General features: G+C 47.3%; 1 protein-coding gene across 2 annotated transcripts; it reads left to right on the forward strand.

Annotated features, from left to right (window-relative positions):
* Positions 1 to 3,887: 3,887 nt before the first annotated feature.
* SLITRK4 (SLIT and NTRK like family member 4) lies at positions 3,888 to 11,785 on the forward strand. Of its 2 annotated transcripts, none has more exons than XM_020804717.3 (2): positions 3,888 to 4,095; positions 8,018 to 11,785. In XM_020804717.3, exon 2 carries the CDS (start codon positions 8,069 to 8,071, stop codon positions 10,574 to 10,576), a length of 2,508 nt encoding a protein of 835 aa, XP_020660376.3. In that variant the 5' UTR covers positions 3,888 to 4,095; positions 8,018 to 8,068; the 3' UTR covers positions 10,577 to 11,785. The 2 variants fall into 2 exon arrangements, with proteins under 2 accessions (XP_020660376.3, XP_020660375.3); XM_020804716.3 differs by lacking the exon at positions 3,888 to 4,095 and adding an exon at positions 4,909 to 5,394.
* The last annotated feature ends 4,766 nt before the right edge of the window (positions 11,786 to 16,551 follow it).

The following is a 16,551-nucleotide window of genomic DNA, read 5'->3' on the forward strand; positions in this document are numbered from 1 at the left end:
ATTTCCTCACCTCTGGCCCTCAGCGAGACAAACAGTTCTCTTCTTTACATGCATTCATTTATTTATTCATTCATTTCATTTCATTTTATACTGCCCATCTAGCTGAGCACCATTGTGGGTGGTTTACAAGAAACACACCACAGCCTAATTAGAATATCAAATCAACAGAACAGGAAATAAAAATAATAAAATACAAATATACAATACAATTGGAATGCATTACTGCACAATTTGTGCAAACTATTTCTGTGTAAAAATGAGAATCTTTGCCTCCCCTTTCTGAAGCAAAGCAAATAGTCAGAGAGAGAGAGAAAGTGAGAGAGATGCAGTAGACATGAAATGAATGGCAGGTTGTTAAGAAAGATGACAGCTTAGGTGTGATATGGATATAAACTGCTTTGTAGTCTCGAAGGCTTTCACGGCTGGGATCTGATGGTCTTTGTGGGTTTTTCGGGCTCTTTGGCTGTGTTCTGAAGGTTGTTCTTCCTAGCGTTTCGTCAGTCTCGGTGGCCGGCATCTTCAGAGGACTGGAGTAGGAACTCTGTCCATGCTCTGTTGCTGCTTGTTGGATAGTTGAGTTCCCACAGCTATAAATACTCAATTATCCAACAAACAGCAACAGAGCATGGACAGAGTTCCTCCTCCTGTCCTCTGAAGATGCCAGCCACAGAGATGGGCGAAATGTCAGGAAGAACAACCTTTAGAACACAGCCAAAGAGCCCGAAAAACCCACAACAACAATAAACTGCTTTATTGGCCCATCTTTTTCAGTATTGTTTACATTGGTAGTCTGATGTTTTCTGGGTGTTTATCTAGGGATGTGATCATTCCTTGCAATTTTCTGGGTTTTACCAACCCGAGATTTCTCCCTCACCAACAAGAGTTCCCAGGTTCTGCAAATATGAGATTCTAGTCTTTTTCCTCCTCCCCTTTTTCATTTTTATTTTTGCTCATCCTCCTGGGCAGAGCACTGGCAACGTTTGTACAGGTGAATGCCTTTTCCAAGAGAATCCTCCACAGGAAAGACTCCTGTGCAGGAATGGTACCAATCCTGGACAGCATTTTTCCCCCCATCCCGGGAAAAAAAATGACCACAACATTTCTCAGGACCCCCATGTCATTGCCCATAAGAAAACATGCAACACAAAGAGGGACATAGAGGGAATTCTAGCACAAGAAGAAAATAAACATATTCTTGACTTCTCACTATGATTCCCATCCCTTGTTCTGCTCAGTAAGACTTTCCAAGCACTAGATGCTAAGATATTGGATTGTACACCATAGTTCAGTGGTTTAGGCATCTGGTTGGATCTTCAGTTCCCCACTGGGCTTTTTTGACAGAGTTGGACTCCATGATCTATAGGGTCCCTTCCAGCTCTACATGTCTAAGATGATGATAATGATTTTCTATATACAAAGTGCGTTCCCCACTCATAAGAGATAGTCCTATCCTCATCATCACCATCATTACTGTCACTAACCATTCAAAAAAATCCCCTTTAGAGGGTCAAAATATTCCTCAGTCATTTCAGCACTGATTGCAGATATATCAAGACATCAAAGACGGTTTCCCAGATCTGGAGATATCTTACAGTGCTTAATTCCTGGCATTGTCTTGGGTTTGTAAATCCTCACTTGAATCATTGATGAAGAGAATCTGCCATTTCCCCCCTCCCTGCCCTGTTAAAGAGTAAAATAAATTCTTGATGGGAATTCTCACATTAGAATCTATCTTGAGCCAGTGTCCATATAAATATCACTGCCTCCTGTTCTGAACCCAGTGGCGGATCTCCCTTTAGTTGACATATTTTGATGGTCACACCTCATCCGTGTTCTGTGGGAACCTTATCGGGCAAAGTAGAACTTAGAATGTCATGGGATAATCCAGGGACAAAAGTGCAACAATCAATAAAACATTCTTCGCTAACAGAGAAAGACAAAATTAATTACCAGGTGAGTTCATTCTCTCTCTCTCTCTCTCTCTCTTTTACTAAATGATGTTCAAAATGCCTGAGCAAATTGAGCAGGTCCTCAATTGGCAATTAAAAGATGATAGAGAACAGATGAATCTCTCTGGAGAAGAGGTTCCATAGCTGAGAGCCAACACTAGGAAGGCTCTCTTCTCTTTTGGCACCCACCTCCTTGGGTTTAGCAGTGTCACCTTGGAGAGGGTCTTTTAAGATGATATTAATACCTGGAAGGCTGGCTGGATAGCTCAGTTGTTTAGGCTTTGGAGCCTGAGGTCGGGAGTCTAATTCCCCACTGTGCCTCCTAGTGCAGAGGTCCCCAACCTTCGGCCTCCAGATGTTCTTGGACTTCAACTCCCAGAAATCCTGGCCAGCAGAGGTGGTAGTGAAGGCTTCTGGGAGTTGTAGTCATGTGGAGGCCCGAGGTTGGGGACCACTGTCCTAGTGGGAAAGCCAGCCTGTGTGGCCTTGGGCAAGCTGCACAGTTGCAGAGCACCCCTAGAGGAAGGGAAGGGTAAAGCACGTCTGAATAGTTTCAAGCTAGAAAACCCTGAAAAGGGTCCCCAAAAGTCAGAATGGCAACACATGATGATGATGATGATGATGATGATGATGATGATGATGATGATGATGATGATGATGACGACGACGACGACGACGATGATGATGATGATGATGATGAATATCAGTGGTCCTTTGTTGCCATTGTAGTTTGTGGGACCGCAGCACGAATTGTCGCGAGCGAAAGGCAAAACCACAGCCAAAGTTAAATATTCCCTTTCTCTTTGAGTTTGCTTCTCTCTCTCTATTTTTTCTCTCTCTCTCAATCTCTCTCTCAATCTGTCTCTCTCTTTCAAACCGCTTTCAGCCAGTGATATCCCTTCTCTGTGCTCCTATGGCAGAAGGTGGCATCCAGGAAGCAGAAGAACCTCCTCCTTCTAATATTCCGAATTTTCTCCTTGCCTGGATTAAGTGCCTCTTTGCATGTCTTCCCACGGGGCCTCTCCCCTCCTTGCCCTGGCATCTCGGAAGAAGAGCTCACTTTCCACTAGTTGACTCTCCTACCTTGGGAAAAATCTGTTTCTTTGCTCGGGGAGATATTCATTGCCACTTTAAATCACATTACAGTGGGCAGAGCTAAAGGAAATATGCACACACACACACACTCAGGAGCATAAGTATAAACAGAAATGGATGGCTTTAAGGAAGCCTACCCCAGTTAGCTAGGAAAGGAGCCACCCCAGAGCCGGCAGTCTGATGATGGTGTCCTCTTTTTTTGGAAAATTAAAACAGGATGCTTTTGTAACCCATTCCACAGCTGTCGGCTGAGGCTTTGGGGAGCATTTTGAGAAAAAAATCCACCTTGCATAGATAATCTCTGCCTCTATTCCAAGAGGAAGAAAGAAGAATGGGAGGCGAGGGGGAGGGCATAGAAGTGATTCCTGGAAAATGAGATTTACTGCTGCTGCTGCTCCTAAGGCCAGCGGTCTCTCCGGCCTGCCTTCCCCTTGGGCTGGTTGAAAAGGGGGTTAACTTCTTGAGGATGATGAGGAAGGCGGTGGGAGGTTTCTAGTTCCCTTCTCCGCCTCTCTCTTCCTCCCTCCCTCCCTCTTGCTCTCTCTCTCTCCCCCCTCCATCACCTCCTTTCCCATTTCTGTCCCCCCCCCCTCTGGTGTGGTGCGATGCGATGCGGGCACGACGGGAGCTTAGCGCTGGCAAGGAAGATGCTCCCTTGGGACGGAGACCAGGGACTCATCACCTAGGTGGGAAGCGACGGTCACACCCCTCCTCTGGCTTGCTTTCCTTTTTTTCTTCCTCGCCTCCCCTGCCCCGGCCAGAGCAGGGCGCTGAGCATCGCCGATCCCGGCCATGGGGGGTCTCGGGGACAGCAGGCGCCCCCTCGCCAGCATCCTCTCCGCCGGCCCTCCGTCTCTCGCCGTGACGCGCCAGGCTTCCCCACCGCTGGCCAAGGCGGCTGGCTTTGAAGCAGCTGCTGCCGGGGGCTTTTGAGGGGGCTTTTCTCCCCCTCCCCTTTTCCTCCTTCCTCTTTTTTTTCGGGGGGGGAGGGGAGGGGGCTTCCCTCGCCCCTTCCTCCTGCAACGGGTTGCATCCGAGATCTGGCAAAAAGGTACGGTGGTTCCTTCTATATTCTTTTTTTTTTTGGAAAGGCGGGTGTGGGGGGGAGAGCTAGCCGGTTTATGGCCAAGGAAAGGGGGGGGGGGGTCTCGCTATTTCTTGATATTTCCCCTTGTGCTTCTGTCCCGCCCCACTTACGACCCCGACGCGTCTCTCTCTTTGCTTCTATGGGGTTGGGGGGGGGAGAAGAGAAGAGGTTTGCTTTAGGTTCCTCCACCCCCCCCCGCCTTTTTGGCACAAGAAACTTGGAAGAGACACAACGTGTTATATATTATAGAAAATAATAAGATATTGAAGATATAACCCTCTTTGTGTGTGTGTGTGCGTGTGTGTGTGTGCATTCTCTCCTCCATATATAAATTGGTGGAAGGGAGAAAGGGAGGGCTGGATGGACCTTGCCGGAAAAGAGCTTTTTCTGCCCGGTTTGGCGCAAAAAAGGAACGCGGCGCGGGATGTGGGAGAGGGGGCACCTCGGTAGGAGGTCGTGAGAACCGGGACTGGCGAGGACCCGACGCCGGACCGTGTGTGTGTGAGTGTGAGTGAGTGAGTGTGTGTCTGCGTGAATGCGCGGGCGCGCGGGGGCGCGCGTCAGCTTGCGGAAGGGGGCGGCGGCGGCGGCAGCGGCGTGCGGGTCCGCCTGGGGCCCGCGGCTGGCGGCGAGCGGTCCCGTCTCCGCCGCGCGCGGGGTTGTGAGAACGCGCGCCAGTCCTCCCTAACGCGGGTGCGTGGCCCGGGTCGGCGGCGCCGGGCGGGCTCGCTTTTCCGCCTGCCCTTCAGCAACCGTCGAAACGGAAAGGCGTGCATTCGGGAAGCCTGCAGAACGGACTCCCCACCACCACCACCACCTTTGCAGTGGCCCCGGGTTGTGTGAATGCGGTTTGTTCCCGTGTGCGTGCGCGGAGGCGTTCGGAGCCACCTGGACCCGATCTGGCCCGGGGATGCGGTTGCACCGGCGGGAGCCTTTCGCCTGCGCGGGTCTCCCTCCCGGTTGCGGTGCCATGCGCGCTCTCCCGCTCCCTCGCTCTCCGCGGGCTCCTTCTCGGCGGTCTTCTTCGGGTGTCCTCCTGCGTTAGCGCGAAGTGGCGCGGGGTGGGGGGGGAAGAGAGAGAGGCTTCCCGGGCAGCATCCTTCTCCGCCTCTCGCCCGCCCTGCCCGTCTCGGGGAGATGCAGGAAGGACGCCCGTCCCCCGCGCGCAAAGATGCCTCCCCAGGAACCGCAGCGCGGGGGGATCGCCGAGAGGGAGGCGGACCGGAGGCGCCCTTTGGGGTTCGCTGGAAGAGGCTGAGCCAGGTAAGCGTAGGATGATGCTGGCGGATGGACGGGGGGGGGGAGGCAAGGCGGGCAGAGGCTTCCTCATGGAAAAGAAAAAGGAGTTGCATGCAATATAGCAGGGAGGCGATCGGTGCCTTGCAAATGTCTCTTTCCCTGGCATCTCTCTCTCTCTACCACCGCCAAAAAAAATGGAAATAAAATTCTGATGGCAATCCACGTGAAATGGGATGGGGAACTCCAGGGCACATTCCTCCTCTCCTCCCCCCCTCCTTCTCCTCTCCTCTCCCTCCCCCCCGCAAGTCGCCAGAAAAGGAACCAGCCTTCCCCCCCCCCACCCTCCCCTACCCGGTAGGACAGAGAGGGATGATGGAAAGATGGAAGTAGGGGAGGAAGAGAGAGAGAGAGACCCTCTTCTCCCCGAGACGAGTTTGACAGCCCCCCTTCTCCCCCCGCCGGGGTGGGGGTGCCCACACTCTCCGGAGCCCGGCGATCCGGGAGCGGCGAGGCTGCGGCAAAGCATTGCGGTGGAGCCCTCAGCCCCCCCCCCCCGACACACACGCACCCACCCCCGAGGAGAGGGGAGAGGATAGAGGTAGGGGAGAAGCAGGGCAGCGAGTTGTCCCGCCGGAGGGGGCGGTCCTGGAGAGGAGGAGGGGGAGAGGCAGGGGGCTTCCTTAGCCCCCCCTCCTCAGCCAAGGGACCGGTCCCCAAGATGCTCCCCCCCCCCAGTATTCCTTGATCCTCAATGCCAGAGCCCCTTTTCTCCACTGTGCCCTCCCCCCCTCCAGGCTTCTTCCTCCTGCTGCCCCACAGAGAATCAACGCTGTCTCCCCTCCTCAGAACCACTCTCCCCCTTCCCCACTCAGCCCCTTCTTCCTCTTCCCATGCTCATCCCCAACTCTTTCCTGCTCAGTCCTTCCTTCCCACCCCCCCCTCCACACACACACCAATGCTGCCCTTTCCATCCCCTATTCACCCTCCCAGTTGGGTTGTTCCCCTTCTTCTACCTTTCTGGATCCCCTGGAGCCAAGCCTCCCTCTCTCATGGGGGGGAAGGGGGTTGACCTCAATTCCTACCCTATTTTCCTACTTGTTCCCTAATGAACTCCAAAACCTTCCACCCCTTCTCTTCTGAACTTGGTTTTCCTCTTTGGTGGTTCCTTGCATCCCACAACCTTCCTCCCCTCCCCCCCCCTTGCTTATTTTCTTCATCCCTGCCACCAACCACCTCCCAACCCTCCCTTGCCCTTCATCCCTTCCCCTACATTCCCGTTTCCTTCCACAATCTCCCTCTTTTTGCTTTCCTCCGACTGCCCCCCCGCCTCCCCTGTTTTCATTCCCATCTTCCAAATTCCATTGTTCTCCAAGACATGGGGGACTCCCCGAGCAGCCTTGCAACTCTTTCTCTCTGCACACAATGCCGACACACATAGACACCGCGGTGGAGCAGGAGAGGACGCTTCACTCCCAAAGGACCTCCTTGGAGGGCATAAGGGGTTGAATCCATGCCTCCTCTGTTGGCATAAGGGGTTGAATCCATGCCTCCTCTGTTGGGCCAGGCAGACTTCCAGCTTGCAGGAAGAGGGGAAACCCCAGGGCTGACTGTGAAACAGGAGCTAGTGCTTGGGCCCAATGGAAGAGGGTGTCATAGGTAAAGTCTGTCTCCTGTGCTAATGCATCTCATATGCTAAAGTTGCAAGTCTACGTCCCTCTAGCAAATCATGACTTTGTCTTATGCTACCAGTTAGGGTGTCCTTCTGATGTGTCCGGTGTCCCCCCCCCCAGCTTCTGCCTTTTATCTTGTTAATGGAGATCTGCAACCTTTGTAGTTTTTGTTTCTTGTTCGATTCTGCTGAAAATTTTTATTTGGGGCATATATACAGTTTAAGGGCAGGCATAGATTCACGACTGGCCAAAAATCCCTCCGAATCAATGGAATACAACAGGCATTTGCAATGAGCATTGTGTAAGAGTGGGCGACCAACCGGCAGTCTTTGCTTCTGGAATCCACTGCTTGCTTTCGTGTGCCGGCATCTTTGCTGTTTGCTCTGGACTTCTCCCCCTGTGCACCGCACCCACAATACCCAACTACCGACCTGTGGTTTGTGTGTGTGTGTGTGTGTGTGTGTGTGTGCATACCTTTACTTTATTTTTGGCAATTGATAAGTGCACAACGACCTCATCTGTGATCCAAATCTTTCAGACCGTGCCAGAAAAACCCGCTCTTTGGAATGCTAAGTGTACACTGCAATGGAAACACTCTTCGGTGGTTTTAATTGGGTTTCGGTATGCACATCTTACCCAAGGCAAATAAATGCTCTGTATCTGTCTGTTGTGTGTGTATGAGAGAGAGAGAGAGAGAGAGAAGAGGAGGAGGAGGAGGAGAGAGGATGCAGCTATAGGTGGATAGAAAGAAAGGAGGTTATAATTTCAAATGCAAGGTGCATCCATGCCCTCTCTGGATTACTGCAAACATTTTATTTCTTCTGCTGTGGTTGATCATGGGCAGTAACGATAGCTCATTGCATAGCTTTTATAGATAAACAATTCTTCTTATAACATTTTTTAAAAATTATTATTCTGGAGTGGTAGCTACTGAAAGATAATTTTTCCCCTCTTGGCATTCTTCTCTTCTTTTATAGATTATCTACCTTTGTTCAGGAGCACTGTGGTTGACTGCAAAGCCTAAGAAGATGCTTCTGTGGTTCCTCCTGGTGTTGTCCAGCCCAGTGTCCTCTACAGATTCAGAGATGGAGCCATCCGTAGAGATCTGCGAGGTCTGCTCCTGCGTGTCGGTGGAGAACGTCTTGTATGTCAACTGTGAAAAGGTTGCTGTCTATAGACCAAACCAGCTGAAACCTCCGTGGTCTAATTTCTACCACCTCAATTTCCAGAACAACCTCCTCATCATCCTGTACCCAAATACGTTTCTGAACTTCACTCATGCAGTTTCTCTCCAGCTGGGTAACAATAAACTGCAGAACATTGAAGGAGGAGCCTTCTTGGGTCTCAGTGCATTGAAACAGTTGCACTTGAATAACAATGAATTAAAGGTCCTCCGGGCCGACACCTTTCTTGGCATTGAGAACTTGGAGTATCTCCAGGCTGACTACAATTTAATCAAATACATTGAACGGGGAGCCTTCAATAAACTTCACAAGCTGAAAGTCCTCATTCTTAATGACAATCTGATTTCTTTTCTTCCTGATAATATTTTCCGTTTTGCTTCTCTCACCCACCTGGATATAAGAGGGAATAGGATACAGAAGTTGCCCTACATTGGGGTGCTGGAACACATTGGGCGCATCGTTGAGCTGCAGCTGGAAGACAATCCGTGGAACTGTACGTGTGACCTGCTCCCGTTGAAGGCATGGCTGGAGAACATGCCCTATAACATCTACATCGGAGAAGCCATCTGCGAGACACCCAGTGATTTGTATGGGAGGCTTTTGAAGGAAACTAACAAACAAGAGCTGTGTTCCATGGGCACGGGCAGTGATTTTGATGTCCGAATCTTACCTCCGTCACAGATGGAGCCTGGTTACAGTACTCCCAACGGACACACAACGCAAACGTCCCTACACCGATTGGTCACCAAGCCTCCCAAAACAACAAACCCTTCCAAGATTTCGGGAATCGTGGCGGGCAAGTCCTTCTCCGGCCGCAACCTCAGTCAGATCGTGTCTTTCCAGACCCGAGTGCCCCCGCTGACTCCCTGCCCGCACCCCTGCGTTTGCAAAACCCATCCTTCTGATTTGGGATTAAGCGTCAATTGCCAGGAGCGGAACATCCAGTCGTTGGCCGAACTGGTCCCGAAGCCACTGAATGCCAAGAAACTGCATGTGAATGGCAATTATATCAAAGATGTGGACACGTCCGACTTTGCCGAGTTTGAAGGACTGGATTTGCTCCATCTGGGGAGTAATCGGATCGTGTCAATCAAAGGGGAGGTTTTCCGCAACCTGACGAATTTGCGGAGGTTGTACCTCAACGGAAACCAGATTGAACGCCTGAGTCCCGAAATGTTCGCTGGCCTTCACAACCTTCAGTATCTGTATTTGGAATACAATGTCATCCGAGAGGTTTTAGCCGGCACTTTTGACTTGATGCCCAACTTGCAGCTGCTTTACTTGAACAACAACCTGCTGCGCAGTCTGCCAGCCTACATTTTTGCTGGCGCTCCCCTGGCTCGGCTGAACCTGAAAAACAATCATTTCATGTACCTGCCTGTAAGCGGTGTGCTTGATCATCTAAAGTCCCTGACGCAGATCGATCTGGAAGGGAATCCATGGGACTGCACTTGTGACTTGGTCGCTTTGAAGCTCTGGCTGGAGAAACTCAGTGACGGCATTGTCGTGAAAGAACTGAAGTGTGAGACCCCTGTGCAGTTTGCAAACATAGAACTGAAGTCCCTCAAAAATGAGATCTTGTGCCCCAAACTTTTGAAGTCTTCTTTTTTCACGAGCCCGGCGCCGGCAGTCACATTTACAACATCCCTGGGCCCAGTCCGGAGTCCTCCAGGTGGCCCCGTCCCCTTGTCTATTCTCATCTTAAGTATCTTGGTTGTCCTGATTTTGACCGTCTTTGTGGCTTTCTGTCTTCTGGTCTTCGTCCTCCGTCGCAATAAGAAACCCTCGGTGAAACACGAAGGGCTCGGAAACCCGGAATGCAGCTCCATGCAGCTGCAGCTTCGCAAGCACGACCACATGTCAAATAAAAAGGACACCCTGGGAGCGGAGGCCTTCATCCCTCAAACCATCGAGCACATGAGCAAAAGCCACTCGTGCGGCTTAACGGAAACCGAAACGGGCTTCTCGTTTCCGGAGCCACCGGGGCAGAAAGTCGTGCTGCGGAACAACAGTGACAAGGAGAAAGATTTGTTACACCTGGATCCGAGGAAAAGACTGAGCACCATCGACGAACTGGACGAACTGTTCCCGGGACGGGATTCTAATGTATTTATTCAGAATTTTCTCGAAAGCAAAAAGGAATACAACAGTATAGGGGTCAGTGGCTTTGAGATACGGTACCCAGAGAAACAGCAGGAGAGAAAAAACAAGAAATCTTTAATAGGGGGTAATCACAGTAAGATAGTCGTTGAACAGAGAAAGAGTGAATATTTTGAACTGAAAGCTAAACTTCAGGGGTCCCCAGATTACCTACAAGTTCTGGAAGAACAAACGGCTTTGAATAAAATCTAGGTCATGCAATCTTATTCCCTACGGAGAACATTTATTTAATGATGCAAGTGCCTTTGTTGACTTTTAATTTCCAAATATGATATTCTACAGGTAAGGCATAGAGGCAGGTGAAATCTAAGGGTGTGTGATAAAAAAAACTAGCTGCAATCAGATGCTGTCTGACAAAACTCTCACTCTGTGGAAATCCGGGAAGGGTTACTGCAAAACTCGATTGCCAAAGTGTTGCTCCGTATATGTGTTCCACTGAATTTAACCTCAAGAGGCATCTGAGTTTTGTACTCTCATTGCAAAGAAGCTTCCGTCGCCTTGTGATTTGCGAAAGCAAACACACAAGAGGAGGGGAAAATGTGCGTGTGTAAGAGAGGGAGAGAGGTGGTGTGAAAAGGAAGCTGAATCATTCCTTTTGCTTGTTGATTAAAGGGGTCAGAGGAACTGGGATTCAGCCCCTGTAGTAAGCGATGTTGTAAGCAGCACCGTTACCTGAAAAAAAGTTTTTACAAAATAAAAACAAAACACACAAAAAAAAGCATGCGAAAGAAAGAACACTTGATAGTCCGTGTAAAACTGGTTACCTTTATGGCCTGCATCTTGAAACTGCTGGATTTATAATGTTAAATTGTCCAGAAATCTCTGTTTAAACTATGCCATGCATTGCATCTCGATGAACCGATCGGACCGCCTGACGCATTGGACGACTCGGCGTAAAGCCGGACTGGCCGGCGACATTGACCCACCGCCACGATGGGCCGAACGGAAAGCGCAGCAGTGGCAGGATTCAGAAGAAACGAACTCAACGTAAGAGCAATGTATGTCTTCTCAATCCTGGTTAGCCCATTTCTCAGTGACGTGAAACTTATTCCAACCCCACCCTGCCCCACCCGGAGGTTGTCCAAAATTTTCAAAAAAAAAAAAATTTGCTTGCTGTGTGAGCGTTTCAGAAATTATTTTTGTAATATAATTCATATTTATGAAGTACTTTGTATACTAAATGGGGGAAAATTATGTACTCCTCAATATGTATTTAAATATGCCTGATTAGTTTCCTGGCTTCAAAAGGTGCATTAATCATTCAGTATAATTTAAAAAAAAAACAGAACCATATACCAAACAGAAACTGTTGCTGAAATGTATAGATTTATTTGAGAGTCAATGTGATCAGGTCTAAGGATAATAATGATGATGATGCTAATAATAAAATTATGTTCTGTACTACTCTTGTGAAGGTTGCGGATGATCTTAATTTTGTTTGTTCATTGAGTTTCAGTTGATTTTTTAAAATAATGATAAATGATGTGCCTTTTTTGCTTGTTATTGGGGGATGCAAAATGTTCACACCTTATTTAAAAGGGCCAAAGCTGGCTGGTTAGCTTGGTGAATTAGGTATCTGGCTGCAGAGCAAGAGATACTGACGGAAAAAGAACCACAGTTTTATATAGTAGAAATTTTGCTAGCTATAGATTTGATCCATCAACTGGCTTTTATTCACTACAATATGGAGCCAGATATTTGTATTTGGGACAGTAAGTACCATGTGAAGCTCTCAAATTTGAGTCTCTGTACTGGACTAAGGAAAGCACACAGAACAGAATTCTATAGATGTTTGACCCACAATCAACACTTTTCAGAATATGAACTCTAAAAAGAAAGCAGAAACTTGGAAATGAAACAAAGGTCAGCTGGACTTCTCTACTGTGGGAACTGCAGATTATACTGCTCTCAGACTACAATAAGCTTTGCAACTGATAGTCACTTGGGGTCATCATGCATGAGGCCTCACTGCACATGGCAGAAGAGCCATCCTGTGTGGCCTGCACAATGCCAGGGTTCCCCCCAGAAGAAGAGAATGGTGGACCATTTCTGAATATTCCCTAGCTGGAAAACGCTGAAAACGGTCACCATAAGTTAGAATGGGCTTGAAGGCACACAGTTATTAATAGAAGGCCTAAATCGGTCATGAGCCTGGTCGTAGAGTCAGGACTTCTGCTTCCTACCCACCTGCTGAAGCCTTTGAAGTGGACCAGATAACAACCCTGGAAAGGAGGATTTCTGGTTTACCTTGTCAGTTGCAACAGGACCTTGTAAATCATGCAGAGGTGGGCAACCAGCATGAATTGAGGTGTCCCCAGTATTTGAAAACCATCTCAGTCTTTCTTCAGGACAATGTTGAAGAATACCTCCAATCTTATACATTCAGCTATCCCTATTTGCTATGGACTGAGATAAGTGAATGGCCTTAGCATCTGCAGAATCAAGATGGTGAATGGCCTTAACATCTTTTGCCCCAGTCATCAGTAATCTGTGTCATGGACATTCTAATAGATTCTGGTTCCTGCTTTGGTGATTTCTTAGAATCATAATCTTAGAACTGCAAAGCTGGAAGAGACCCTGTGGAAAACAAACACTATCAAGGGAGGCCCGGTGGGGAATCAAACTCCCAACCTCTGGCTCCATAGTCAGATGCCTAAACCACTGAGCTATCCAGCAGTTCTGAACCCTTTCCTCTTTTTTTTCCCATGTTGAAGATATGAGATTAACATGTTTCCATCTATTGGTGGGTTGTGGTGTTTTTTTTTTTTTCCTTCAGAATTTAACCTTCCCTGTTAATATTTGGCAATCAAATCTCTTAAGGGGAGGAGAGAATAAAACTCACCTGTAATGCATGCATGTGTATGGGCTTGTAGACAGGTGTTTTGGTATGATGCTGTTCAGAGCCTGCCATTCATCACCTTATGCTGGCCAGAGTAAATTCCGAACTGTTGAGACATTTTTAAAAGTATATAGTTTAACCCAGAGAACAAACACTTCTAAAATAAATGGGGAATGCGGAGTGTGTTGCAGTCAAGGCACTTTAAGCACCGTGTAATATAAGCTCCAGTGTTTGTGGGAGTGTTGATCCCTGCAAAGTTTTAGTCTGAATTTAAAGGACCTGTCCAAGGTGCTGAACGATGCCTCCGATGACTTCAGTACTTTAGATAGCTCCATTTCAGTTCTGTTTTCTCTGTGCATTTGAAGTAAAACTCAGAGTAGATTGTTTAAACACCTCACGGATTTAGGAGCCACAGGTTCCCGCTGCCAGTCTGCAGTGACTGTGTCTCTCTCTGTGTGTGTGCACAGAGTGAATGAGAGAGAGGGAGAGAAGTCTTGTAAAGTAATATTGTAAGTCATTGAATCTTTGGAGGCCATCACACCTGTGCGTTGTTTCCCGTTTGGTGGGTCATCAATTGTATAGGTCTGATTTCTTGGGCATTTCATCAAATCAGAAATATGAAGCAATTCACAATGATTACCTTGTACTACTCGGTTACCTCTTCCATTTCAGCTGTGATCCCTAGACATAGATCAGGTCTGGCTGAGGCACAGAGGAGTTCCGTGTGCCATGAGCAGCAAATGTACATTTGAAGTGCTCCACTCAGACATCCATGGGGATGTTGACTAATAAAAGATCTGAGCTCATGGGGGTTGCAGTCTCTGAACCTACTTAGTCAGATCTGCAGTCCCTATTGAAGGCTCAGGATAACCACACACAAATAATAGGCATGGAAACTGCTGCTGTTCTGAAGGAACAACAGGATTCCATGATTTAATGTTCCTCTATGACAGTAGTTCCCAGCCTTGGGTCCCCAGATGGTCAGACTACAACTCCCAGAAACTCTAGCCAGCACAGCTAGTGGTGAAAGTTTCTGGGAGTTTCAGTCCAAGAACATCTGGGGATTCAAGGTTGGGAACCACTGCTCTGTACATTAGATTCTGGTGTAAAATGTGATGTTGGGAGGGAGAAATTACTTTTTCCCCTTAGTTTTAGTATGAGTAGGGATTCCTTCCCCCACCGGTCAATGAGAAAACATTCAGTCTTCAAATTGCCATCCGCAGTCTCTAGCAGCAAAAATCTTGGGTGAAAATTTAAGCTAGGTCCTAAATGTTGGTCTTGGCATACTTTGGGAACACCTACCATCCCCAATGTCATCCGTGTGGTTGTCATGAGCTAGTGAAAACATTGCAATGTCTTTCTTATCATGGAATTCTTGAACTGCATGTTGCAGAAAAGCAGAGATAGTAAAAGTTTTTTTTTTTTTGTACTACAGGTCTTAAAATCTCACAACCATTGGTAGGATTCTGACATTTGTAGCTCCAAAAAAGTAATTTTTTTCTACCTCAAGGGAAGTGAACCAAACTTGATTACTTGGGGAAGATGTGTAGGGTTTCCTTGAGAGATCCTCTAAACCAGCAAAACTACTTCTTTTGAAATTTTGTTGGCCATCCCATTTGAAGAATGTTTAGATACACTCACAGATCAAAAGCCATGTGGAATCCTGACCAAATGGCTCTCAAGCTTAGTGAAAGCTATGCCCCAAACAGAATATCCAAATCAAAATTCACAGATATGGAAATGAACATAAATTCTAGGTGTCCCTTCTGTGCACCTAAAACTTACAGGCTCTGTGGAATGGGTATTGACCATAAATATATCTTTTTTTCCCCTTCTCATGTTTTGTCAGCAAGCAAAGTGAATTGTTATGATTCTAGAAGAAGATTTGTCTTGTTCTGGAGACTATGTCTTTGGAAACAACTGCTCTGTTAAGCATCTCTAGAATTTTGTTTGCCCTCTGTTCATGGCATATTGTGGTCCATGATCTGCATGTAAATACACTGGCTGGAATCCTGTTGCTTAGTGTACTAAACGTAGTAGGGTAGGTTCACTAAAATCAGTGGGTATTTGTTGAGTTGACTTTTCCACCAAGTCGTACTGATTCAAATGGGCCTAATCAAGTTTTGAAAATAAAAGAAGTCTCAACTAGAGTTGTTCCATTTCAATCAATGGAACATGTGCAGGAGCTGACCTACCAAATTCCCACTGATTCAGTAGGACTACTTACTGCAGCTTTTAAAATTAAGTAACAGGATTTCAGCCACTCAGTGTTTATATCTGGAAGGTCATGTCGGGGTCAAAGGGATGGATGGGTGATTGTAAGAATCTGTTTTGAAGACAGGAAATGAAATGGTAAACCTCTGGGACAAACCTGTTCAGAATATAGGTACAGGCTCAAACAATTAAGTATGGTTTTGTAAATTAAACAAACATGTCCATAAACACTGCCAAAGAAAGAAGGAAGAGAGTATGTTACATCCCTTTTCTAGATGGGATTAAAAAATATTTTTAGGACTGATATTCGATCATGCAAGCTTCTACTTGCAGTCTATAGACATAGTTGCACAACTGTGGTGCTTGACTGCACTACCAACTGTCCATAAAAAATTATATTTAGGTAATGGAACCATTGAAAGTAAATGTGAAAGGCAAAGAACAAGGCCTACAAGTGAATACTGAATATTTGTCTACACCATATGAACTCCCCTTTCTGCTCAGTCTCAACAAGACTTTTTGTGATCAAATATCTAGTGCACTTTTGATAGAGTAATGAAACCCAGGAAGCAAGGTATATCACGTGAGCAATGTGCATGTAAACAAGTACCAAGTTCAAGAGATCTACAAACCTTCTGGCTGGAGTTACAATATTTATTTTCTTCATGGATTGTCCAAAAGGAAGAGGCCAACCTGGCTGGTGCACCTGCACAGAATGTAGCTTGTTGCATCATGGTGGAATACTTTCTAGCCTTCTCACTTGGGTGGCTTGCACCCAAGAAATGTGAAGTACTGCTTGATGTCCTGCAGGTCTTATGAATCACTTTTTCCATGATAATATTCTGTGTCATGGGGGGGTGTCTCATACCATGGTACTGTAAGTTGCAATAACTTCTAGGATGTCTTCTGGAACCTCTTCCCTAGAATCTCTTGCCCATGTTCATTTTTCTTGTTCACTTGCCCACTTACACCACAGGAACAATGATAAGAGTGATGGGATAAAGCAGCATCACTCCTCATTTGCCTTGTACTGTTCCTTGACTGGATTGTAAATCAGGCCCAGACGGAGATGGTCTTGTGTCTATATAACCCTGTTGCTGAAAGAGCTACACTG

Source organism: Pogona vitticeps, chromosome 11 (genome assembly GCF_051106095.1).
Source record: "Pogona vitticeps strain Pit_001003342236 chromosome 11, PviZW2.1, whole genome shotgun sequence".
Classification (NCBI taxonomy): Eukaryota; Metazoa; Chordata; class Lepidosauria; order Squamata; family Agamidae; genus Pogona; species Pogona vitticeps.